General features: G+C 42.2%; 1 protein-coding gene across 1 annotated transcript in view; it reads left to right on the top strand.

Moving 5' to 3' along the window:
- Positions 1-2,316: 2,316 nt before the first annotated feature.
- Positions 2,317-26,428, top strand: part of LOC123990953 (visinin-like protein 1) — a 58,778-nt gene continuing 34,666 nt past the window's right edge. Inside the window, exons 1-2 of the mRNA XM_046292002.1 lie at positions 2,317-2,651; positions 17,220-17,386. Coding sequence (XP_046147958.1) covers positions 17,225-17,386 — 162 coding nt within the window. The 5' untranslated portion in view covers positions 2,317-2,651; positions 17,220-17,224. The remainder of the gene's footprint in view (positions 2,652-17,219; positions 17,387-26,428) is intronic.

Genomic DNA, 26,428 nt, shown 5'->3' with positions numbered 1-26,428 from the left:
TTTTGTAGCTTCTTATTTCAATGTGGTTGATGATATACATATAGGCTGTGTTCGAATACTCATACTAACCGCACTAACCATACTATTTGTGATGTCAATTGAGTATATAGTATTCATAGTATGGATATACATAGTTAGTATGCCAAAAGTTGAGTAGACAACAGCTACATGTCTGTATCCTCAGTCATGTGAAATCCATCGAATAGGGCCTCATGAATTCATTTCAATTGACTAATTTCTTTATCTGAACTGTAACTCAGTAAAATCTTTGAAATTGTTGCATGTAGAATATATTTTTTTGTTCAGGGTTGCTAGGAGATAGCTAATAGTATAGAACCAAAGATATACCCAGCTAACAACAAACGTTCACACACATTTCGAGAACGTTCTCTTTAGAGTCTCTTTATGTCATTACCTAGTGTTTTCATAGGAATGTTCCAGTGATGTGCAAAGACTGCTTCCAAGAGACCATTCCCTTGATGCCAGACAGAACTTACTACGAACATAGTCCCAGTCAATATTCACGTAACAACAATAAATTCCCCATCGACCACGCCCGCAAATTGTGGAAAACCAACATTCTTTCCTATGGACCCCCATTGTAAAAGACGCAACTTCGCTGTAGAGTTTTGTTATACCAAAATAACAAAACATTCCAAAAAGCTGCTGTGTTATTCAATGTACATGTAGCCAGGTTAAAATAAATCCTGATTTATGGTTTGCAATGCTCCCACATAGGGAATTAGAGCCTGCGAGAACAGCCCTGTGGCTTCAGGCTATTTGTTGTGGGAGAGTGGGAAATGTTGGGACGCGGTGCCCAAGTAGGCTAGACATAGCTATGTATTTGGAAAACATTTCAACCCAGGTGAGACATTGAACTTCAATTGTAGGCTACATCGGGTTTATGAACAGCTGAGAAACAAATATAACAACATTTATTTCACTCCACCCATAAAACACTGTTTGAGGAGCATGCTCTCGCTGCCCAACAGGTGATGTTCCACCCAAACTCTGCATGCCATGGGCTCTCCAAACATTTTTCCTGCAGCTACCCAGTGTTTAGTTTGGGAAACCGAGTGAAATCTGTTCAGGAACATTGATAGTTACATCAATTGTTCTGTGTGTGTTTTGGTGGGACATTGCTGGAACATTATCCTAAGCCACAGAAAACTGGACACATGAATGTTCTTGCAACGTTCCCATGAAACGTGTCTGTGTCTAGGACAATAAGACCGTTAGTTCTGAGAACATGGTTACCATGTTTTGGGTACGTTCTATTTGACATTGAGGAAGTGGCCGCTGGGAAAAATGCATTGCACATCACGGGAACATTCCTATTAAACCTCTTAAGGGAGGTGTTCTCAAACATTGTGGAAATGTTTGTTGTTCGCTGGGATGGTGCCAAATTCATGAGCCGTTTTAGACAGATTCTTTAGCAAGGTCACTTGGCTTCTCAGACAACTTTGAGAAAGTACTAGCTAGCCTAGCAAGCTAACTTCAGCTAGCTCCGTCAAATTGGCCTACAAATAGTTACTGAACACTCTCTGTGTGGTGCTGATGCTTCTGCCACCAGCTGTTTTGCACGAAACAAGCATGGGAGAGTGAAACTAGGTCCTTGGTTACACCATATATGCCATGATAACAGGATAGATAAGCAGCCCAAATTTTGTTAGCCTTTAAAAAGGAAAAGCATAAAGAAATGCTTAGTTACATTATCACTTGTTCCAAGGTAAAAAATCTGTTGTTCTGCCCCTGGGCAAGGCAGTCAACCCACTGTTCCCCAGGCGCCGAAGACGTGGACGTCGATTGAGGCAGCTCCCCGCACCTCTCCGATTCAGAGGGGTTGGGTTAAATGCAGAAGACACATTTCAGTTGAAGGCATTCAGTTGTACAACTGACTAGGTATCCCCCTTTCCCTTTCCAATCAATTGCTGTTGTTTCTGTAGAAAGTAGGACTGGTTGGATAGCAATTGCTGGCAGATATATAATCACTATATGTTAGCAGATTGATTGCATGCCGTAGGCATTTTATATCCACAGCATAGCCTATATCTGTTGACAATCACCCTTGTAAGACTGTACATTTAATCCACATCAAAATCCACCTGCTCATTCTACTTCATAGTTCTGCATAACATAGGTGCAGCAGAAGGCTTGTTTCTTTCCTCATCTTGCGCAAACTCAAAAAGCACCCCACCAAAACAGTAGTCTTCGGCAATTATCAACCACTCTGTGTGAGGGAGACAGACAGAGAGAGAGAGAGAGAGGGAGAGGGAGAGGGAGAGGGAGAGAGAGAGAGAGAGAGAGAGAGAGAGAGAGAGAGAGAGAGAGAGAGAGAGAGAGAGAGAGAGAGAGAGAGAAAACAAAGAGAGACAGAAACAAAGAGGGAAAGAGAGAGTCGTGATGCACACGGTCTGACGCTGGGCTTCATTGTATCCTCAGCGAGTGTATTAGTGTGTGTAGACAGTCCTGCTTGCTTGTAGCATCCTCGGAACTGCATCAGTGAATTTCGACTAGGCTCATTTCTTCCCAAGAAAACCTCACCACAGGGGTCGACAGAAAAGTAAACGTTTGACTAATAGCGTGTCTGTCCGCACATAACCCACTCTGAAGAAGAGCGCAAAGCCCCATTGACTTCGCACTCTTTCAAGGTAAATATGTTTTCTTTATTATGGATAATAGTCAAATGCATTAGGGAAACCCTCCCTCTATTCCATTATGATTTGTATACGGAATTCAGATACGCCATTCATTGCTAGACTCAACTGCATAGTATGTAGTATAATGTATTTAACAATTAGGTTAGTTGTCTTTAAAAAAAGTTGGAAATAAATAAAGACGTTTGCAGCATTAACATTGGGGAAGCATGCCCCATCTTCTGAAAATGCTAAATCATAATGGATCATCAGTATGACTACAAATCATAATTTTGTCATTTAGGCTATAGCAAACAGTTACGTCGGTTAGGGCACCTTCTGACCCAAACAAATAGCCTGATACTGTATGGGGAGAGAGTGGGTTATCTTAGTCCACTGGTGGATATTTCAAAAACAAAAGTATCAGGAGTCCAAGGAGAAAAAGGCTACATGTCAACAGTATCCAGTTTGAGGTGTGTGCGTTGTCGTTTTCATTCATTTGTCTAATGCAATATATGACATTTTTTAAATGCAGCTGTAATATGGCATTTTCCTCTCAGCTTTCCTCCACTGTGGTTCTGATGTGTTTAGGAGATGCTGCCCTGCGACTGGCAGGTCGGTATGCGCTTGCTGGGCTGCACGCAGTGAACTATGTGGCACGATGATAATAGTTTAGAAACAAAGCATGTGTGGTGAAATAACGATAGAAACAATCCAACCAATGAAAACAGTTTTTTTTTTGTACAATGTGTTTAAATCATATTATGTTGTTTAAACATCTGAAACGGATATATGTTCTTGAAGCCATGCTCTTGTTTGTGGTGGTGCTAAGAGGTCATGATTGCAAGACCTGCAGTGCATATGACACATGTCATAGATAGTGATTTTATGTAGATCTATAGTACAACTACTAAGCATTTATTCATGTATACATGGCTATTGGTATTGTCCTGGGTTTTAACTCAAGGTCATTCCCTATTGGAAAATGATGGAATAGGGACATGCTGTTACATAATGCGCCTGGCCAATGTACAGAGAGGTCTGCTAGTTCATGTACTGTAAGAGAATCAACCAGTGACTATTCTTTACGAATAGGCCCCAGATCCTTAGAAACACACTGTATGCAATTCGGTACTGCCTCAGTGTACTGACAAGAGGTTTTAATAAGTCAACATGCTTCTCTCTCTCTGCAATGACCTGCAGACAGACCTCATGTGGCAGAGTTGCACTATCTGGGTCTTTTGTAATAACATGACTAATGCTACAGCAGTAGATTCAGAAAATGATTTCAGGGAATGATTTGATAAACTGGAACAAGTCACGATGAAGTTAAAGCATTGGCTAATATGTTTGTTAGCTGCCTTCCAGTTTGGAAAGTTCCGTTTGAAACATCTCTCCTCCTCCCTCCAGTGCCACCTCTAGTCTTTTGGTGGCCCTGAGCGAGGTCAGGTTCAATTTTAGGCAACACCGTAGGCTACACCTCTGTAAGCACGGACTGGCGGCGACGCCTTTTGGACTTTTTGGTGCAGTACAGACTGAACCTTGGTTTCCACATCCACGGACATTGGTATTTGGTCTGGTTCGGACCATCTCTGAACCAATCATATACAGTACCAGTCAAAAGTTTGGACGCACCTACTCATTCAAGGGTTTTTCTTGATATTTTTTGTTGCTATTTCCTACATTGTAGAATAATAGTGAAGACATCAAAACTATGAAATAACATACAGTATATGGAATAATGTAGGAACCAAACAAAGTGTTGAACAAATCAAAATATATTTTAGATTTAGATTCTTCAAAGTAGCCACCCTTTGCCTTTATGTGTTATTCCATAGTGTTGATGACTTCTACATTATTCTACAATGTAGAAAACAGTACAAATAAAGAAAAGCCCCTTGAATAAGTAGGTGTGTCCAAACCTTTGTATGTCATGTTTGGTTCAGATTTGGTGCGGTCCAGACAGGCCTTGATTTCAACGTCCACGGACATTGATTTTTTTGTCCGGTCCGGACCAAATTTAAACCAATCATAGACTTCTATGTTTGGTTCAGATTTAGTCCGGTCTGGACCAGCCTTGATTTGGTCCAAACAGGTTTATAAATGACTTATTTTCAACTCTCATTCAGAACCAACTAGGGCGGCAGAACAGCATAGATCGGCCCTGCTGAGGAGGTGTTTTTGGTGTTTTTAGGCCTACTATACTACAGTATATGCTATTATTTGGTTCTCTTCGAATCATGGTGCTGAAAGGACAGCACCCTAACCCAGTGATTTAAGGCAGACACTGCTGTGAATTTGGATCCTAGACCTTGTTGGAGTGACGATGAGGTTCATGCGGTGGATCAGTTTGTCTGCAATCGCAATAAGCACTCGGGCAGGAGAGCGAGTTCAAGTGCGTCGTACATGAGCCCCAAGTCCATCACAAAATGTTTTGAGGAAAGCCGTTTTAGAAACCCCTGGTAGAGTTTTCTGTCTTTGGCTGCACACCTGGATTGTACAATATTTGCACATTATTATTTTTTAAATTCTTCATGCTCTGTCAAGTTTGTTGCTGATCATTGCTAGGCAGCCATTTTTCATGTCTTGCTGTAATTAGGACTCTCATGAACTTTCGATGTCGTCTTGGTAAGCAACTCAAGTGTGTATGTGGCCTTGTGTTTTAGGTTATTGTTCTGCTGAAAGGTGAATTTGTCTCCCAGTGTCTTTTGGAAAGCAGACTGAACCAGTTTTTCCTTTAGGATTTTGCCTGTGCTTAGCTCTATTCCGTTTCTTCTTATCCTAAAAAACTTCATAGTCCTTGCCAATGACAAGCATACCAATAACATGATACAGCCACCACCATGCTTAAAAATATGTCGAATGGTACTCAGTGATGTGTTGTGTTTGCCCCAAAGATAATTATTTTTATTCAGAACTTAAGGTTCATTTCTTTGCCATATTCTTTTTAGTATTACTTTGGCCTCATGATGAAATCCCTGAGCAGTTTATTTCCTCTCCGGCAACTGAGTTAGGAAGGATATCTGTATCTTTGTAGTGACTGGGTGTATCAGCGGAGGCTCCTCAGTGGAGGAAGGGTAGGAGCATCCTCCTTAGAGAATTTCATAGAAATAAAAATAGTGAAAACTATTTAGATAAAACTTTACTAAATATATTCACATTTCACCAAATAATTGATTAAAACACACTGTTATGCAATAAAGGTCTAAGGTAGCCTCAACAGCACTCTGTAGGGTGACACCATGGTGTAGCTGGAGGTCAGATAGTTTCTGTCCTCTGGATACATTGACTTCAATACAAACCTAGGTTCTCACCCCCCTTCCATAGACTTACACTGTAATTATGACAACTTCCGGAGGACGTCCTCCAACCTATCAAAGCGCTTGCAGCATAAACTGACATGTTGTTCAAAGGAACAACTAATTAATCTAGATACTGAAAGCATAAGGTACAGCTAGCTAGCACTGCAGTGCATAACATGTGGTGAGTAGTTGATTCAAAGAGAGAGAAAGACAATTGTTGAACAGTTATGAAAAAATAAATTTTCTTAAAAAATTAAGGAGAAGCGAGAGAGAGAGAGAGAGAGAGCTAGCTATATACAAATACAAATATTTTCACTTACTTAGCTAGCCAATGCCGCTAGCTAGTTTAGCCTACTCAAACACCCGGCTCAAACAGAGAGGGATCTTTGTTACCTATCTGGCTATGGCTATCCAATGATGGAATTCTTCCAAGTCAAGGTAAGCTTTTGGTTTTATTAATGTAGTGCCACTGCTAAACTGCTTTTTAACTATACACTGTACTGCATGATTGTAGCGGGTTCACTAGCAAATTAGTTATTGCGAATATGTGACAACGATGTATGCTGTGTGTAGCGGTTATGATGTAAAGGTTTGGCTTTGGAAGGTTTTTTCGACTGGTCACAGACAGCTGATGTGTTGTGCACTGAAGTCCACAAGCGAAGGGAAAAGATGAAAGGACAAGAGAGCGTGGATGAGAGAAGAAATTATCTAACGATCAAAGGGATCACACTGGTTGTATGTGGCTGCTATGAAGGTGAACTGTGTTTGTAAAAAAAAATCTTAAAATGAAGCAAATGGAGCAAAACGGGGATAAACATAACTGAATTTGTCCAATAGAAACACTAGTTTGCAACTGTTGTACTAATGGTTACACCCTAGATCAGCTAGATGCAGGCAAGATCGTAAAAGGCGGTATTGAATGTGTCACCGTCTGCCACCTTGAATACTCAAATTTCTCTCGACCTGTGCATCTACGTTGTAAAATTAAATTCATAGGCTAGGTTGTAGCCGGGAAAATGTGAGTATCATGTAATAGCCTAAGACTATCAATGTTACATTGAGCTGCATGAATGAAATATGAATGACAGTCATTCAATATTTTGTATTAGAAACGGCAGTCAAATTCCACATGACCGTTTAGTCACGGTAATTAGGTTTGTCCAAGTTCTGATGCTGCTGATGGCCATTAGTAGCCTACCAAACTTGATAACTGCCTGGTACTCAGGGCTCTATTATCCCTCTAATCACTCTGCCATCAATGTAAATGCAATCAAAAATCAAATCAAACACTTCATGAGAGCCCATGAGCTCATGTTGAGCAACATTTCTATAGGCTATGCAATTGTGTAAGAAAACAGAGTGATGGCCTCTATTAGAAAGAGGAGGTTCTCATCACCTTTCTATAGGCTAGGCCAACTATATTTATTTCTCATCTTTCCTAAGTTTAAGTACATTGCGGGAATAGCGTCCTCAATTCGCCCTTTTTCCCCCTGGCCCTGTTTTGAGACAGGTGCATGATAATGGTCCATTCTAAATGCAAACAAGTTTTACATGTAATATTTAGTATACGTAAAGACCAGATTAAATCAGGAATAGCCTGATGTGTGTGTCTGTTCACTTGTGCATCGCTTGTGAATGATACATTATCACTTCTGAATGATGCCCAGCTTAAGGAAAGAAACAGAGTATGCCTTTTTTGCGAAATTATAGCCGCACACCGAATGTAGCCTAGCCCATAGGCCTATATGGTTTGATAAGGTTTGTATCACGACTAAGGTGGCCAAATAACTTAATTGAATAACTTAAAATGAAGCACATTAATCCACATTACAAACGGTGTAGAGCCTAACTGGCAAACACATACAGTACTTGAGTTTTAAATTTGTGGAATATAATTCTCAACATAAAAATGCACCTTTCCTAATAAAAGCAATACATGCATAATCGCATTTGCAGTCATGTTTGAGATTGGTGTTTTCCTGCTAATTGAACATTCGTGCTTGTAGCCTACAGCCGTGTGCGCATTGCTGTGCTTACAACGCGAAGAAATAGCCTGTTCGTTTATCAACATTTTAAGCTAAATGTTCTAATCTGTTGTGTAAGCCTCATTACTTAAAAAACGTTTTTTTCTATGCCAGTGGTTGTATTAATTTGGGATCTATCGCATCCCACAACTGTCCCAGACTAGGTTTGGAATATTTATTTCTCGCACAGAATAGAATAGGTCAACATTTGTACTCTGGTGGATAGTACATTGACATAGGCTAGTGCTTTTGCTGTTCGTTAGGCCTACTCATCTTGTTGGCTGACGAAAAGTAAATGTGGATAGTTCTTCCAATATCTTCAATATGCACCTCAGAATTGGATACCGTTGCGTCCAGATGTATCTGTCTTCACCTGTAGCCTGTGAGAACGACTGGATCAGGCGACCAAGTGCCATGTGAGTGGGAAGTGCCTTGGAGCATGCAGCTGAGAGAAGGGAATTATGATGATTATATTCAGCCCAAGGTCACAACGGCCACAAAGCCGCAAAAGGCATGTTTTTTTTTGTAGGGCCACACAAAGGGGATGCCGCCGGGAAATGAGAGGCATTATCAAGCGCTTGTCCAATTGTGAATGAAAGACTGATGAAGTGTGTACAGCCTGCGCAAAAAAAAGCAGAGCTCATGCCTTTCATGCGACTTTAGAGCTCATTAGAGTCGCATCACTCAGCCCTTCGAATGTATTAAAAATCAAAACATGAAACAAAATAATGGATTTATTGTGATGGTGTAGTCTATATTAAATGGATTTATTAGACTTTTTAAAATGTAGATGCTGCAAAAGATCTGTATCAGTGGCTTGTAGGCTATGTGTGGAAGGCAGGAGATGCTAAATGTGTTCGTGTTAATTAACGGTCAATTACCTTGAGACTGGCAGTTATTTGCATGACAATCACCGGCTGACAAAATGCCATGACTGCCACAGCCCTAGCAGTGCTCATCAAAAAAATAATCGTCCTCCCTCATCTTAAACTTCACCGACCGCCACTGCCATGTATTCTCAAATTGAAAAGGGTGAGGGAGCGCCACTCCCCCGTGCTACGGCAGCACCACATCCCTGCATGTCACATCTAGTCACTCACTGTGGATAGCTGATGCTGATGCTCTGAACTGAACTTGTACTTCGGAAATATGTACAGTTTTGTCATCAGCGGATAGCCTAGTTTCCCGACTACGGCTCTTGGCAATGGTGCTGTGTTTGAGAGCTTTGCAAAGAAAGTACCCATTATCAGACTTGCTGTGCTCGCAGGGTGTGAATGGGGGAGCTTTTAAAGTGTCACACCTCTCAGAGTGGATGGGTAGTAGCCCGGTAGTGGACGATGTATGCTCATCATTGCTCTAATGGGACAGGTCGGTCTGCTGCTGCTGCTGTTGTTTTGGGGTCTACTTCATTGGAGTCTCCCTTAAATTTGTGTCAGGACGTACTGCTTGCGTCGACAATACAGCCCCATCCATCCATCGCCTGATGTTTGTCATATGGGTATGCTCACAACAACACAGCTTCTTCTGGAGATGTGTGTTGACTTTCACTACCAAACTGGTTGCTGCGTTGCTGGGTCAGGAGATCCATAGTCTGATGTTGGTTTCATACACTGCCAGGCTACTACCCTTTTTTTGGGGTTCATAGCATGGTCCTTTTGTGGGTGTGTTCAGTCCTCTTGCACTTTAGTTAAGAAGGAGCCAACAACAATAATATCAGAGGTATGGAGATAGTTACAGTATCATGGTCTTTACTAGGCCTGTGCCATGGCCAGATTGATAGCCCACTGAGCTAAAGCATAGCCACGGCTACTCGTCACGTAAGCAATGTTCTCCAAACTACCTCCAACACTTTGGTATATGTTCCCTTTGATGATTTGTAATTAGAGCACAATCTAATTCCATTTCATGCCATGACATGAAAGTTCAGGAAATAGTTTAAGTGGAGTGTGATCTTCAGTTGTTCTAAGATCCCCAAGAATAACATGATAGAGTTGTTTTGTGAGGAAGGCAATTAGTATGTGCTTGTCAGAACTGCGAATGTGTCCGTAACATTAATGTGGCAAGGGGCCTGTTGATGTTCCTTGGATGTAGCCTAACAGTCGCCTTCACTCAAGCCCTCTCTGTTGAGACTAAGAGTCACCTGGGTCAGCGTTAGATGTAATATATTTATAATTCATTCACTTTACAGTGACTTCACAAAGTATTCAGACCCCTTGACGCTTTCGTTACAGCCTTATTCTAAAATGGAATGAATATTAAAAAAACGTCCTCAGAAAGCAAAAACAGTTTTTTAGAATTGTTTGCAAATGTCTTAAAAAAAGAACAACTGAAATACCTTATTTTACATAAGTATTCAGACCCCTTTGCTATGAGACTCAAAATTGAGCTCAGGTGCATCCTGTTTCCATTGATCATCCTTGACACATTTCTACAATTTGATTGGACTCCACCTGTGGTAAATTAAATTGATTGAACATGATTTGGAAAGGCACACACCTGTCTATATAAGGTCCCACAGATGACAGTGCATGTCAGAGCAAAAACCAAGCCATGAGGTCGAAGGAATTGTCCGAGCCAGGATTGTGTTGAGGCACAGATCTGGGGAAGGGTACCAAAAAATGTCTGCAGTATTGAAGGTCCCCAAGAACACAGTGGCCTCCATCATTCTTAAATGGAAGAAGTTAGGAACCACCAAGACTGTTCCTAGAGATGGCCACGGGGCCAAACTTCCAGAAGGACAACCATCTTTGCAGCCCTTCACCAATCAGGTCTTTATGGTAGGGTGGCCAGACTGAAGCCATTCCTCATTAAAAGGCACATGACAGCCTGTTCGGAGTTTGCCAAAAGGCAGCTAAAGGACTCTTAGACCATGAGAAACTAAATTCTCTGGTCTGATGAAGATCCTCTGCTCTGAATGCCAAGCGTCACATCTTGAAGAAACCTGGCACCATCCCTACGGGGAATCATGGTGGTGGCAGCATCATGCTTTGGGGATGTTTTTCAGCACCAGGTACTAGGAGATTGGTCAGGATCGGGACAACGATGAACGGAGCAAAGTATAGAGAGACCTTTGATGCAAACCTGCTCCAGAGCTCTCAGGACTTCAGACTTGGGCGAAGGTTCACCTTCCAACAGGACAACGACCCTAAGCACACTGCAAAGACAACACAGGAATGGCTTCGGGACAAGTATTTTGAATGTCCTTGAGTAGCCCAGCCAGAGCCTGGACTTGAACCCTATTGAACATCTCTGGAGAGACCTGAAAATAGCTGTGCAGCAACGTTCCCCATCCAGCCTGACAGAGCGTGAGGGGATCTGCAGAGAAGAATGGGAGAAACTCCCCAAATACAGGTGTGCCAAGCTTGTAGCGTCATACCCAAGAAGATGCTGTAATCGTTGCCAAAGGTTCTTCAACAAAGTACTGAGTAAAGGGTCTGAATACTCAAAAATATTTGTTTTATTTTGTATAATTTAGCACAAATTTCTACAAACATGCTTTTGCTTTGTCATTATGGAGTATTGTGTGTATAAGGATGAGATGTTCTATTTGTTTCAATACATTTTCAAATAAAGCTTTAGCGTAACAAAATATGGAAAAAGTCAAGGGGTCTGAGTACTTTCCGAAGGCCCTTTATATCAACAGCTGTCTCATTCTGAGATATCAAGAAACACTCTATGTCAAGAAGGAGTCTTTGTTGTCTCATGCTGCTACCTCAGTCCAATGAAAAAGTATGGGGACAGAGTATTTGTACCACAGCTACCTCACTCAGTACAATGAAAGGATTTGAGACTTGACTTGGCATCAGGGTCGTTTTGCCCTAGCCTGCAGTGTGAGCTAAGGCGTAGATGATAGGGAGTGTATAGTACTCTCTATGTCTCAGGGGAATAAGGCCATTCTGTGGTAATCACTAAGGACAGAGAGCATCTATCCACTTCACCCCATAGATCAGAGAGGCTGACATCCAGTTCATTTATCAGGCAATCTGAGGCCTTACCTTGCACAAAGTTAGGTATTCTTTTGGTGATGTCTTGCCATTGTTATTCAGTTCTGTTTTGTGGCGAGCTCACAATCCCTATTAATTGTTTGTTGACATGGCAATTTGTTTGTGAGTCCCGCTTGTCATGCATTCGGTTTCACCTCTAAGCCATGAAATGAAATAATCATTTTTTTGAGTTCTGAATTCCTTGTGTTATTAGTATTTGGTTGGTGTTGGATGAATAATCACGTTTTATGTGGTTGTTTACCCCTTAGCAGAGGCAATGTTAAAATACTGCATGTAATTAAATCAGAATTTGCAATTTGTTATCTTCTAGCGAATACTCTTTGTCATATCTGTGATAATTCAATCAGAAATAATAGAATAGATCCTTTAAAGTGCTGCTCTTTGTTTGCTACAGGAGGAAATTAATGAACTGATGTGGCCTTTCCGATGGTATCCTATTATTTCTCATTGTTTTATGCAATTCCGACATTGAGTACGTTCCCCATTTTACATTCATCTAGCTCGCTAAGAATTACACAACCATTACATCTGGGCACTTCCAAGCTAACAGAGTGATGCCGAGCAGGGTTGGGCTGATGTTCAAATTGAAGGCAGTCAATTCAGGAAGTAAACTAAGATTATACTTCAATAATTTAAAAAAAGACATTTATCTTCAATGACTTCTCTATAAACTGAAAAGCTATTTATTTCAAAAGTTAAAGATTTCAGAATGTTTCATTCAAATTACTTCCTGAAGTGATTGCCTTCAATTCAAATTGAGCCCAACCCTGATGCTGAGACACGGATGTTTTACTTTCAAATGTATTTGCTAATTATGCTAAGTACATGGTGCTTAATTAACTCATCTGGCTGAATTAGAATCAGTGTGATGTGCTGTGTGTGTGTGTGTGTGTGTGTGTGTGTGTGTGTGTGTGTGTGCGTGCGTGCGTGCGTGCGTGCGTGCGTGCGTGCGTGCGCGCGCGCGCGTGTGTGTGTGTGAAGCAGTGTGAGCTGGGCTGATACAGGGACTTTGGTGAAAACAGCTGCAGGCTGTGGAGATAGGGCTAAGGCTAAGCATCGTGGGCTGATGGGGAAATTAGGCACAACAAAAATATGAATCAAGTCACAGTTATGGCATCACATTAAAACGAGCGACTCGGGTCCACTCAGCCTAATAATCCCAAGGGATTTATTTATTTATTTATTTTATTTCACCTTTATTTAACTAGGTAGGCAAGTTGAGAACAAGTTCTCATTTACAATTGCGATCTGGCCAAGATAAAGCAAAGCAGTTCGACAGATACAACGACACAGAGTTACACATGGAGTAAAACAAACATACAGTCAATAATACAGTATAAACAAGTCTATATACAATGTGAGCAAATTAGGTGAGAAGGGAGGTAAAGGCAAAAAGCTAGTGAGGGAGATAAGTGTTTCCAGTTTCAGAGATTTTTGTAGTTCGTTCCAGTCATTGGCAGCAGAGAACTGGAAGTAGAGGCGGCCAAAGAAAGAATTGGTTTTGGGGGTGACTAGAGAGATATACCTGCTGGAGAGTGTGCTACAGGTGGGAGATGCTATGGTGACCAGCGAGCTGAGATAAGGGGGGACTTTACCTAGCAGGGTCTTGTAGATGACATGGAGCCAGTGGGTTTGGCGACGAGTATGAAGCGAGGGCCAGCCAACGAGAGCGTACAGGTCGCAATGGTGGGTAGTATATGGGGCTTTGGTGACAAAACGGATTGCACTGTGATAGACTGCATTCAATTAGTTGAGTAGGGTATTGGAGGCTATTTTGTAAATGACATCGCCAAAGTCGAGGATTGGTAGGATGGTCAGTTTTACAAGGGTATGTTTGGCAGCATGAGTGAAGGATGCTTTGTTGCGAAATAGGAAGCCAATTCTAGATTTAACTTTGGATTGGAGATGTTTGATATGGGTCTGGAAGGAGAGTTTACAGTCTAACCAGACACCTAAGTATTTGTAGTTGTCCACGTATTCTAAGTCAGAGCCGTCCAGAGTAGTGATGTTGGACAGGCGGGCAGGTGCAGGTAGCGATCGGTTGAAGAGCATGCATTTAGTTTTACTTGTATTTAAGAGCAATTGGAGGCCACGGAAAGAGAGTTGTATGGCATTGAAGCTTGCCTGGAGGGTTGTTAACACAGTGTCCAAAGAAGGGCCGGAAGTATACAGAATGGTGTCGTCTGCGTAGAGGTGGATCAGGGACTCACCAGCAGCAAGAGCGACCTCATTGATGTACACAGAGAAGAGAGTCGGTCCAAGAATTGAACCCTGTGGCACCCCCATAGAGACTGCCAGAGGACCGGACAGCAGACCCTCCGATTTGACACACTGAACTCTATCAGAGAAGTAGTTGGTGAACCAGGCGAGGCAATCATTTGAGAAACCAAGGATGTCGAGTCTGCCGATGAGGATGTGGTGGTTGACAGAGTCGAAAGCCTTGGCCAGATCAATGAATACGGCTGCACCGTAATGTTTCTTATCGATGGCGGTTAAGATATCGTTTAGGACCTTGAGCGTGGCTGAGGTGCACCCATGACCAGCTCTGAAACCAGATTGCATAGCAGAGAAGGTATGGTGAGATTCGAAATGGTCGGTAATCTGTTTGTTGACTTGGCTTTCGAAGACCTTAGAAAGGCATGGTAGGATAGATATAGGTCTGTAGCAGTTTGGGTCAAGAGTGTCCCCCCCTTTGAAGAGGGGGATGACCGCAGCTGCTTTCCAATCTTTGGGAATCTCAGACGACACGAAAGAGAGGTTGAACAGGCTAGTAATAGGGGTGGCAACAATTTCGGCAGATAATTTTAGAAAGAAAGGGTCCAGATTGTCTAGCCCGGCTGATTTGTAGGGGTCCAGATTTTTCAGCTCTTTCAGAACATCAGCTGAATGGATTTGGGAGAAGGAGAAATGGGGAAGGTTTGGGCGAGTTGCTGTTGGGGGTGCAGTGCTGTTGACCGGGGTAGGAGTAGCCAGGTGGAAAGCATGGCCAGCCGTAGAAAAATGCTTATTGAAATTCTCAATTATGGTGGACTTATCAGTGGTGGCAGTGTTTCCTATCTTCAGGGCAGTGGGAAGCTGGGAGGAGGTGTTCTTATTCTCCATGAACTTTACAGTGTCCCAGAACTTTTTTGAGTTAGTGTTGCAGGAAGAAAATTTCTGCTTGAAAAAGCTAGCTTTGGCTTTTCTAACTGCCTGTGTATAACGGTTTCTAGCTTCCCTGAACAGCTGCATATCACGGGGGCTGTTCGATGCTAATGCAGAACGCCATAGGATGTTTTTGTGTTGGTTAAGGGCAGTCAGGTCTGGGGAGAACCAAGGGCTATATCTGTTTCTGGTTCTAAATTTCTTGAATGGGGCATGTTTATTTAAGATGGTTAGGAAGGCATTTAAAACAAATATCCAGGCATCCTCTACTGACGGGATGAGATCAATATCCTTCCAGGATACCCTGGCCAGGTCGATTAGAAAGGCCTGCTCTCCCTCACCAACTTCAAACATCAGCTATCCGAGCAGCTAACCGATCGCTGCAGCTGTACATAGTCTATTGGTAAATAGCCCACCCATTTTCACCTACCTCATTCCCATACTGTTTTTATACTGTTTTTTATTTATTTACTTTTCTGCTCTTTTGCTCACCAATATCTCTACCTGTATATGACCATCTGATCATTTATCACTCCAGTGTTAATCTGCAAAATTGTATTATTCGCCTACCTCCTCATGCCTTTTGCACACATTGTATATAGACTGCCCATTTTTTTTCTACTGTGTTATTGACTTGTTAATTGTTTACTCCATGTGTAACTCTGTGTTGTCTGTTCACACTGCTATGCTTTATTTTGGCCAGGTCGCAGTTGCAAATGAGAACTTGTTCTCAACTAGCCTACCTGGTTAAATAAAGGTGAAATATATATATATTTTTTAAAGTGTTTCAGGGAGCGTTTTACAGTGATGAGTGGAGGTCGTTTGACCGCTGACCCATTACGGATGCAGGCAATAAGGCAGTGATCACTGAGATCTTGGTTGAAGACAGCAGAGGTGTATTTAGAGGGGAAGTTGGTTAGGATGATATCTATGAGGGTGCCCGTGTTTAAGGCTTTGGGGGGGTACCTGGTAGGTTCATTGATAATTTGTGTGAGATTGAGGGCATCAAGTTTAGAATGTAGGATGGCTGGGGTGTTAAGCATGTTCTAGTTTAGGTCGCCTAGCAGCACGAGCTCTGAAGATAGATGGGGGGCAATCAGTTCACATATGGTGTCCAGAGCACAGCTGGGGGCAGAGGGTGGTCTATAGCAGGCGGCAACGGTGAGAGACTTGTTTTTAGAGAGGTGGATTTTTAAAAGTAGAAGTTAAAATTGTTTGGGTACAGACCTGGATAGTAGGACAGAACTCTGCAGGCTTTCTTTGCAGTAGATTGCAACACCACCCCCTTTGGCAGTTCTATCTTGTCTGAAAATGTTGTAATTTGGAATTCAAATTTCAGAATTTTTGATGGTCTTCCTAAGCCAGGATTCAGACACAGCTAGAACATCCGGGTTGCTGTTGGATACAGACTAATTTGCTCCAATCTCCAGTGGTCTGACCTGGTGCATGTGTGTTGTTGAGTGATTTTAGGTACTTAGGCAAAGCAGAAGTGATGGATTGCATTGTTGTTTGCATTATACAGTATGCTTTGATGTAGTAGCCAGCTACTAGTAGGTAGGCTACTCCCTAGTGTATGCAGGCCTAAACTCTACCAATGTATCAAACCTGTTGGGTTAAAAATAAGACAATCATTGAAGCTATCCAAGAATATGCTTTGGTCCATTGATCATCTGTGTTTTATTGTCCCTGGTGCAGCTAAATATAGACACGGTATATAAATCCACACATAGTGTTCAGCGCTAAATATCACATAATGTATTAGGGTGATATTTGAGTTTTACAGGTGTCCTGGACACATTACAGCCATTTCTAGCCACAGAGGTGGAGTAGGTGTGTAGAATAAAATGTATTCTCCCTCGTTCAAAGCAGGCCTGATTGATGACTCCGCTGATTTCTGTCATTGTTTGTCCAGACTGTCCCAGGTATTTAACCTGGTCTGGTAGAAAAGCAATGTAAAGAAAAATATTTGGAATTCATTCTTTGCAGACTTTGCAAAAAATAGTTCAGCGTCATTCTTTCCATCCAGGCATTCGAAAAGAACACCGTGACCGTCCCATACGGTTTCCTCCGCTGACATTCGAAAATAATTGTTCTGACATTTTTTTCCAGGCAAAATGGGAGCGAAAAACAGCAAGCTGACCCCGGAGGTGATGGAGGATCTGGTGAAGAGCACGGAATTTAATGAGCACGAGCTGAAACAGTGGTACAAAGGCTTCCTGAAAGACTGCCCCAGTGGACGACTCAATCTAGACGAGTTCCAACAACTCTATGTGAAGGTAGCTACAGAACACTGTCACTGCCCTCATCGGACTGCACCCTATTACCTATAAAGTGCACAACTTTTCACAAGATCCCATCAGGCTCTGGTCAAAGGTAGTGCACTATATAGGGAACAAGGGTGCCATTTGGGATGCAGGCTATCACTGTCACTTTTCCAACATCTGCGTAGACACAAACATTTTTTATCAGCAATGTCTCTATATAGTTGAGTAGAGGAGTGGAGAAGAGAAGCACAGTGCTACATGGTTTCAATTTCCCCACAAGTCCACATTTACTAAAACCATATAACTCAATACTCTACAGACATTTTGAGAACTAGCAGAAACGCAAAGGTTTTGGTGGTTTGTGAGGATAACAGAAGTGTATGTCACCGCAGTGGCAGAGCAATCGAACCAACATGATACTATGGCAAGCTCACTGAAAGTACTGTCATGAGTAACGAGAACATTACAGTACGCCATATCATACTCCTCTCCTATTCGTTCCCTCAGCTGTATCTGTTATGTTATTCGTTCCCTCTTGTATCTGGGCAGGAAATTGAGCACTGATCAAAATCTCCTTAAATATTATTCCTCGGGGAAAAGTCTTCAAAGAAGGTAATCAATTCAATTAGAAGCCATGAATTATAAATGTTTTCATTCTTAGTACATTAGATAGCTAACATTTCATTAAAACTACGTTCAATCTTTATCATCTTCTATTTAATGAATCGAAATAAGAACATTAAGGTCTTATTCCCTTAGACCACTTTGTATCCTATGCTGTATGAATATTGACCATGTGTACAGTGTCACATGAGGGTAGATTTCTGATTAGTGGATATATAGTCACTTACATCATTACCCTGGTCAGTCCTCTCAGGAAATGCCCCGTAATGGAAGACCATTACATTAGCCATGTTGCAGAGTTCTAAATGGCATGGCTCAAAATACCAACTCTGGTACAATGTCACCTTTTGCGTACATACAGTGCTTTCAGAAAGTATTCAGACTTTATGGCCAGGGTGTGACAGAGGCTTTTAATCTCTATTTTGGTTAGGCCAGGGTGTGACTAGGGTGGGCATTCTAGTTTCTTTATTTCTATGTTTTGGCCGGGTATGGTTCTCAATCAGGGACAGCTGTCTATCGTTGTCTCTGATTGGGAATCATACTTAGGCAGACTTTTTCCCACCTGTGTTTTGTGGGTAGTTGTTTTCTGTATAGTTTTACAGAACTGTTTCGGTTTTCCCTCGTTTATTTTGTTTGAGTGTTTTGTGATCAAATAAAATCATGAACACGTACCACACTGCGCTTTGGTCCGGTCCTCATTAGAGCCGTGACACAGACCCCTTGACTTTCTCCATATTTTGTTTGGTTACAGCCTTTTTCTAAAATTAATTACATTGTTTTTCCCTTCATCAATGTACACACAATACCCCATAATGACAAAGCAAAAACTGTTTTCTACAAATGTTTGCTAATTTAGAAAAACATTCTAAACTGAAATAAAACATTTACACAAGTATTCAGACCCTTTACTCAGTACTTTGTTGAATTACCTTTGGCAGCGATTACAGTCTCGAGTCCTCTTGGGTATGACGCTACAAGTTTTACACATCTGTATTTGGGGAGTTTCTCCCATTCTTTTCTGCAGATCCTCTCAGGCTCTGTCAGGTTGGATGGGGAGCGTTGCTGCACAGGTTTCTCCAGAGATGTTTGATTGGGTTCAAGTCCGGGCTGGGCCCCTCAAGGACATTCAAATACTTGTCTCGAAGCCACTCCTGTGTTTTCTTGGCTGTGTGCTTAGGGTCGCCCCAGTCTGAGGTCCTGAGCGCTCTGGAGCAGGTTTGCATCAAGGATCTCTTTGTACTTTGCTCCGTTCATTTTTTCCTTGATCCTGACTAGTCTCCCAGTCCCTGCTTCTGAAAAACATCCCCACAGCATGATGTTGCCACCACCATGCTTCACTGTAGGGATGGTGCCAGGTTTCCTCTAGATGTGACGCTTAGAATTCAGGCCAAATAGTTAAATCATGGTTTCATTAGACCAGCAAATCTTGTTCCCATGGTCTGAGAGTCTTTAGGTGCCTTTTGGCAAACTCATAGCAGGCTGTCATGTGCCTTTTACTGAGGAGTGGCTTCAGTCTGTCCACTATACCTTAAAGGCCTGATTGATGGAGTGCTGCAGGGATGGTTGTCCTTCTGGAAGGTTCTCCCATCTCCACAGAGGAACTCTGGAGCTCTGTCAGAGTGACCATAGGGTTCTTGGTCACCTCTCTGACCAAGGCCTTTCTCTCCCGATTGCACAGTTTGGCTGGCCAACCAGCTCTAGGAATAATCTACGTGGTTCCAAACTTCTTCCATTTAAGAATGATGGAGGCCACTGTGTTCTTCAACGCTGCAGAAATGTTTTAGCGCCCTGCCCCAGATCTGTGCCTCAACACAACCCTGTCTCTGAGGTCTACAGACAATCGCTTCAACCTCATGGCTTGGTATTGCTGAGGAAATGTCAGTTTATAAAAAGTTTATAATTTGGTCCCATATTCCTAGCACACAATGACTACATCTAGCTTGTGACGCAACAAACTTGTTGGATGCATTTGTTTTTCGTTTTGGTTGTGTTTTGATTATGTTGTGCCCAATAGAAAAGAATGGTAAATAATGTATTGTGTCATTTTGGAGTCACTTTTAGGGTTGGGTAGCCTAGCGGTTAGCCTAGCGGTTAGAGCGTTGGACTAGTAACCGGAAGGTTGCAAGTTCAAACCCCCGAGCTGACAAGGTACAAATCTGTCGTTCTACCCCTGAACAGGCAGTTAACCCACTGTTCCTAGGCCGTCATTGAAAAATAAGATTTTTTTCTTAACTGACTTGCCTAGTTAAATAAAGGTAAAATAAAATAAAAATAATTAATAATATAATATGTTTTTTGAACACTTCCACATTAATGTTACAGATGCACAAAGATCATGCCCCCAAAACATTCTAACCTTTCCCCATTACCAATAACAAGGGAGGTTAGCATTTTTTGGAGGGTACGATCTTTGTTCGTCTGTAACTTTATCACTCATCATTATTCACGATTTCTTCATGATTATGCATAATTATTATCACATGATACGAAAGTAGCGGTCTTTGGCCACTCACAACAGCGGTGGGTTTGGCCTTCAAAGGAACAATGCATATGCAGAAAATATCTCATCCCTACTGTAAAATATGGTGCTGGTTCTTTGATGTTATTTGGCTATTTTTCTTCCATTGGTCCTGAATCCCTTGTTAAGGTCAACAGCTTCATGAACAGCACAAGGCCATTTTAGTCAAAAATCTGCTTGCCTCTGCCAGGGGTCTCAAACTTGGCTGCAAGTGAATCTTCCAGCGAGACAATAGCCCCAATCACACATCAAAATCCTCAAAGAAATGGTCAATTGACCTCAAAATCAACATATTGCAATGGCCATCTCAGTCTCCAGACGTGAACCCCATTGAAGAGGGCCCGTCCATAAGCGCAGACAAAGGATATCAAGGATCAGGAAATATTTTATATGCGATAGCTCACTGGGCACAGACTGGTTGAATCAACGTTGAACCAACGTGGAATAGACGTTGAATTCTGTCTGTGCCCAATGGGAACGATATAAGATCCCTCCCACGTGTTATATGATCTCATAAAACATTTTAGAAAAAGGCTCAGTGTCGTTATCCTCACAAGGGGAGGGTGCTGGTGTATTGATAACAGGGGATCCAATAAATAAATAAAAAATAACTTGTTAAACGACATCTCTTTCTCTGAGCAATTGTAATAGTATAAAATAATATAATTGTAAAAAAATAAACATTTTGAGCAGACAATATACCACAGTATTTGTGTTATTTATTTCATACAGTCTTTTTTGCTCATCTTCATCAAGGGATCCAATAATTTTGGACCACACTATAGGTATGAAAATAACCAAAAATAAAAGGTGACATTATAGAAGTATAGAGCCAAATGTACACATTTCAGCATCACCGTTCAACTAAATATGTAGGGGAGTGTATGTTCAGTGATCGTGAGAAGGGGGGTGAGAGAACGGGGTATAGGGGCAGTCGGCCATGACATAATGCTTTTGAATGGTTCACAAACCATCCACCTGAGACAACTGTCCAGATGCCATTTCTGTCACAGTGCTAAATACTGAAGTATCTCTACTTCTATTGTCAACTCTCTGGAGTCGCAGTGTGCTCAAATAGGCTAAGTTAAAACTACATTCAATCTTTCTTTTCAAATCACTCCTTTTTCATTTCAACTGTATTTGTAGTGGCAATCCTTTTGTAGGAATCAAGTAAACCTTTTTTTGGGGTGAGCAAAATATCAGAATCAAAATATCAGTGCATGCTGAAGGCATAGCTTTGGTGTTTGTTTTTTTTGCCTCTGTGGTGGTAGATTCTATTTTGATCCTCTCTGTTGTCCCTGTTTGCATGCGCAGCTGCGTACCAATGATTTCCAGTAATAGTTTTCCAGACCAAACTCAGAAATCGATCGGCTGTAAAGATTGAGATGCGTCATTGTGAGCACAATGAATCAAATCAAATCAAATGTATTTATATAGCCCTTCGTACATTGCTGATATCTCAAAGTGCTATACAGAAACCTAGCCTAAAACCCCAAACAGCAAGCAATGCAGGTGTAGAAGCACGGTGGCTAGGAAAAACTCCCTAGAAAGGCCAAAACCTAGGAAGAAACCTAGAGAGGAACCAGGCTATGTGGGGTGGCCAGTCCTCTTTTGGCTGTGCTGGATGGAGATTGTAACAGAACATGGCCAAGATGTTCAAATGTTCATAAATGACCAGCATGGTCAAATAATAATAATCACAGGCAGAACAGTTGAAACTGGAGCAGCAGCACGTCCAGGTGGACTGGGGACAGCAAGGAGTCATCATGTCAGGTAGTCCTGAGGCATGGTACTAGGGCTCAGGTCCTCCGAGAGAGAGAAAGAAATAGAGAAAGAGAGAATTAGAGAGAGCATACTTAAATTCACACAGGACACCGGATAGGACAGGAGAAGTACTCCAGATATAACAAACTGACCCTAGCCCCCCGACACATAAACTACTGCAGCATAAATACTGGAGGCTGAGACAGGAGGGGTCAGGAGACACTGTGGCTCCATCCGAGGACACCCCCGGGGCCAAACAGGAAGGATATAACCCCACCCACTTTGCCAAAGCACAGCCCCCACACCACTAGAGGGATATCTTCAACCACCAACTTACCATCCTGAGACAAGGCCGAGTATAGCCCACAAAGTTCTCTGCCACGGCACAACCCGAGGGGGGGAGCCAACCCATTGAACTGCTAGCATGTTTGTTTTAAACTTAAGCTAGTGGCTATTTCCACATTTTGTTACGTTACATCCTTATTCTATAATTGATGTAATTGTTTTTTCCCTCATCAATCTACACACAATACCCCATAATGACAAAACAAAAACAGGTTTTTAGATTTTTTTAGCAATTATTCCTTTTTCCTCTTTTTTTTTTTTACATATATCACATTTACATAAGTATTCAGACCCTTTACTCAGTACTTTGTTGAAGCACCTTTGGCAGCGAGTACAGCCTCAAATCTTCTTGAGTATGATGCTACAAGCTCGGCACACTTGTATTTGGGGAGTTTCTCCTATTCTTCTCTGCAGATCCTTTCAAGCTCTGTCAGGTTGATGTGGAGCGTCGCTGCACAGCTATTTTCATGTCTCTCCTGAGATATTCGATAAGATTCAAGTCCGGGCTCTGGCTGGCCCACTCAAGGACATTCAAAAGACTTGTCCCGAAGCCATTTCTGTGTTGTCTTGGCGGTGTCCTGTTGGAAGGTGAACCTTCAAGGATCTCTCTGTACTTTCCTTTGTTCATCTTTCCCTCAAGCCTTCAAGTCTCCCAATCCCTGCCGCTGATATACTTCACCACAGCATGATGCTGCCACCACAATGCTTCACCGTAGGGATGGTGCCAGATTTCCTCCAGACGTGATGCTTGGCATTCAGGCCAAAGAGTTCAATCTTTGTTTCATCAGACCCGAGCATCTTGTTTCTCATGGTCTGAGAGTCTTTAGGTGCCTTTTGGCAAACTCCAAGCGGGCTGTCATGTGCCCATTACTGAGGAGTGGGTTCTGTCTGGCCACTCTACCATAAAGGCCTTATTGGTGGAGTACTGCAGAGATGATTGTCCTTCTGGAAGGTTATCCCGAGGAACTCTGGAGCTCTGTCAGATGGAACATTGGGTTCTGTCACCTCCCTGACTAAGGCCCTTCTTCCCCGATTGCTCAGTTTGGCCGGGCGGCCAGCTCTAGGAAAAGTCTTTGTGGTTCCAAACTTTTTCTATTTAAGAATGATGGAGAGGGGCCTCCCAGGTGGCGCAGTGGTCTCAGGCATTGCATCGCAGCCCTAGCTAGCAACCAGAGACTCTGGGTTCGCGCTCTGTCGCAGCCGGCCGCAGCCGGGAGGTCCGTGGGGTGACGCACAATTGGCCTAGTGTCGTCCGGGTTAGGGAGGGCTTGGCAGGTAGGGATATCCTTGTCTCATTGCGCACTAGCAATTCCTGTGGCGGGCCGGGCGCAGTGCACGCTAACCAGGTCGCCAGGTGTTTCCTCCGACACATTGGTGCGGCTGGCTTCCGGGTTGGATGTGCGCTGTGTTAAGAAGCAGTGCGGCTTGGTTGGGTTGTGTTTCGGAGGACGCATGGCTTTCGACCTTCGTCTCTCCCGAGCCCGTACGGGAGTTGTAGCGATGAGACAAGATAGTAACTACTAACAATTGGATACCATGAAATTGGGGAAAAAATGTGGTAAAAAGAAGAATGATGGAGGCCACTGTCTTGAGAATGTTCAATGGTAACTACATTTTTTGGTACCCTTCCCCAGATCTGTGAGTCGACACAAGATAATTCCTCCGCACCCATGGCTTGGTTTTTGTTCTGACATGCACTGTCAACTGTAGGACCTTATATAGACAGGTGTGTGCCTTTCCAAATCATGTCCAATCAATTGGATTTACCACAGGTGGACTCCAATCAAGTTGTAGAAACATTTCAAGAATGATCAATGGAAACAGGATGCACCTGAGCTCAATTCCGAGCCTTATAGCAAAGGGTCTGAATACTTATGTAAATAAGGTATTTATTTTATTTTATTTTTTATTTTATACATTTGCAAAAATGTCTAAAAAACTTTTTTTTACTTTGTCATTATAAGGTATTGTGTGTACATTGATGAGGATTTGTATTTATTTAATCCATTTTAGAAATAGGCTGTAATGTAACAAAATGTGGAAATAGAGAAGGGGTCTGAATACTTTCTGAATGCACAGTATTTTAATAGCAATGTTGAATAATACAATATTGGCTGTCAAGCCAACTACAGAATATTATATTACTGTAGCCTCCTGTTTTAATTCTGAAAAGTTTTTGTAATGGTAATGACATTTGTTTATGATGATAATTAGTAGTTGTTGGCTTAGATCGCTAGCCAACTACAGTAGCTTCAACCTAGCCTACACTCTCGAAAATGCTGGGTTGTTTGGATGACCCAACTGCTGGGTTGCAGGCATTGGGTCACTTAGTTGGGTTGTTTTCTTAGATCATCAAGGACAACAACCACCTGAGCCACTGCCTGTTCACCCCGCAATCATCCAGAAGGTGAGGTCAGTACAGGTGCATCAAAGCTGGGACCGAGAGACTGAAAAACAGCTTCAAGGACATCAGACTGTTAAACAGCCACCACTAACATTGAGTGGCTGCTGCCAACATACTGACTCAACTCCTGCCACTTTAATAATGGAAAAATTGATGTAAAAAATGTATCACTAGGCACTTTAAACAATGCCACTTAATATAATGTTTACATACCCTACATTACTCATCTCATATGTATATACTGTACTCTATACCATCTACTGGTTTAGTCCGAGCGTGGCTTTCAGACAGTTGTTTCTGGCCACACGAGACAGTAAATGTCATTCCTGTTATTCTGTTATGTTGCATTGTCATCACATGTTAAAGACGGAATCCTTATTCGTGAAGCTTGCATTTGTTTGCGATATTACAAAAGCTAAAAAGTTACTGCAAAAAACAAACACCGTTTTTTCCCCGTCTGACATCATTTCATTGCACGCCTGAAAGAATAGCAGAATATGTCATGCATTTTCTTACCACGTTGTTGACCCGAGGTTGACCAAGGAGTAATAATTCATTCCTGTCCCGTCTTGTCCTGTCAAAATTTTTTCCGTATCCGTATTTTCCGACTAACGCAACAGTTTTACAAACCCCCGGATTTATTCTGTCTGATCCTGATAAAAACCACTCCTTTCCCGTGCAGAAATCAGAAATAACTTCCTCCATTAGTTGCTAGTCTCTCTGTCCCCCACTCTGCATGAAGAATTGCATTAGTGGAAACCATGACGATTCTCAGGGCAGGCCTGGTTGTAGCTAGATATGTTCAAGTCATGTTGTGCACAATTTGAGCATTTTAGCTAAATAAATAGATAAAAGTCACCTTGTCCAAGAGAGATTTACACGGTTATCAAAACGTCACACCAGGGTACACGAAACACAGCCCTTATTTTAAGTGTTTCTAAAAATACCATCGGAACCATTTCCTTGTTTGACCACTAGGTTTTATGGGTATTTTGACTCATACTGCGGTACTCTATCTAGGTTCCGGGGTAATGGCAGTGGTGTCAGGTAAGTGACTGGGTTGCCAGTGTGTGTTTGGTCTTTTTGTGATGATGTAGATGTTGCAGAGTCATCAGTGATGAACAGCAGAGTAATGAAGTTAATGTATGGTTCCTGCTGAATACAGCCTTCACACTGTAATTAGCCTAAGGGGAGCATATGCACTGGGGGAGAAGGGGGGAGCAAATGTGCTGTATTCTAATGATGAGGATTTTTTATTTTACCCTTATTTTACCAGGTAAGCTGACTGAGAACATATTCTCATTTACAGCAACAACCTGGGGAATAGTTACAGGGAGATGAATGAGCCAATTTGAACATAGGGAGAAATAGGTGGCCATGATGGTACGAGGGCCAGATT

This window comes from Oncorhynchus gorbuscha, linkage group LG12 (genome assembly GCF_021184085.1).
Source record: "Oncorhynchus gorbuscha isolate QuinsamMale2020 ecotype Even-year linkage group LG12, OgorEven_v1.0, whole genome shotgun sequence".
Taxonomy (NCBI): Eukaryota; Metazoa; Chordata; class Actinopteri; order Salmoniformes; family Salmonidae; genus Oncorhynchus; species Oncorhynchus gorbuscha.
Note: the sequence above shows the minus strand (reverse complement) of the source record. Positions and strands in the feature narration are given on the sequence as shown.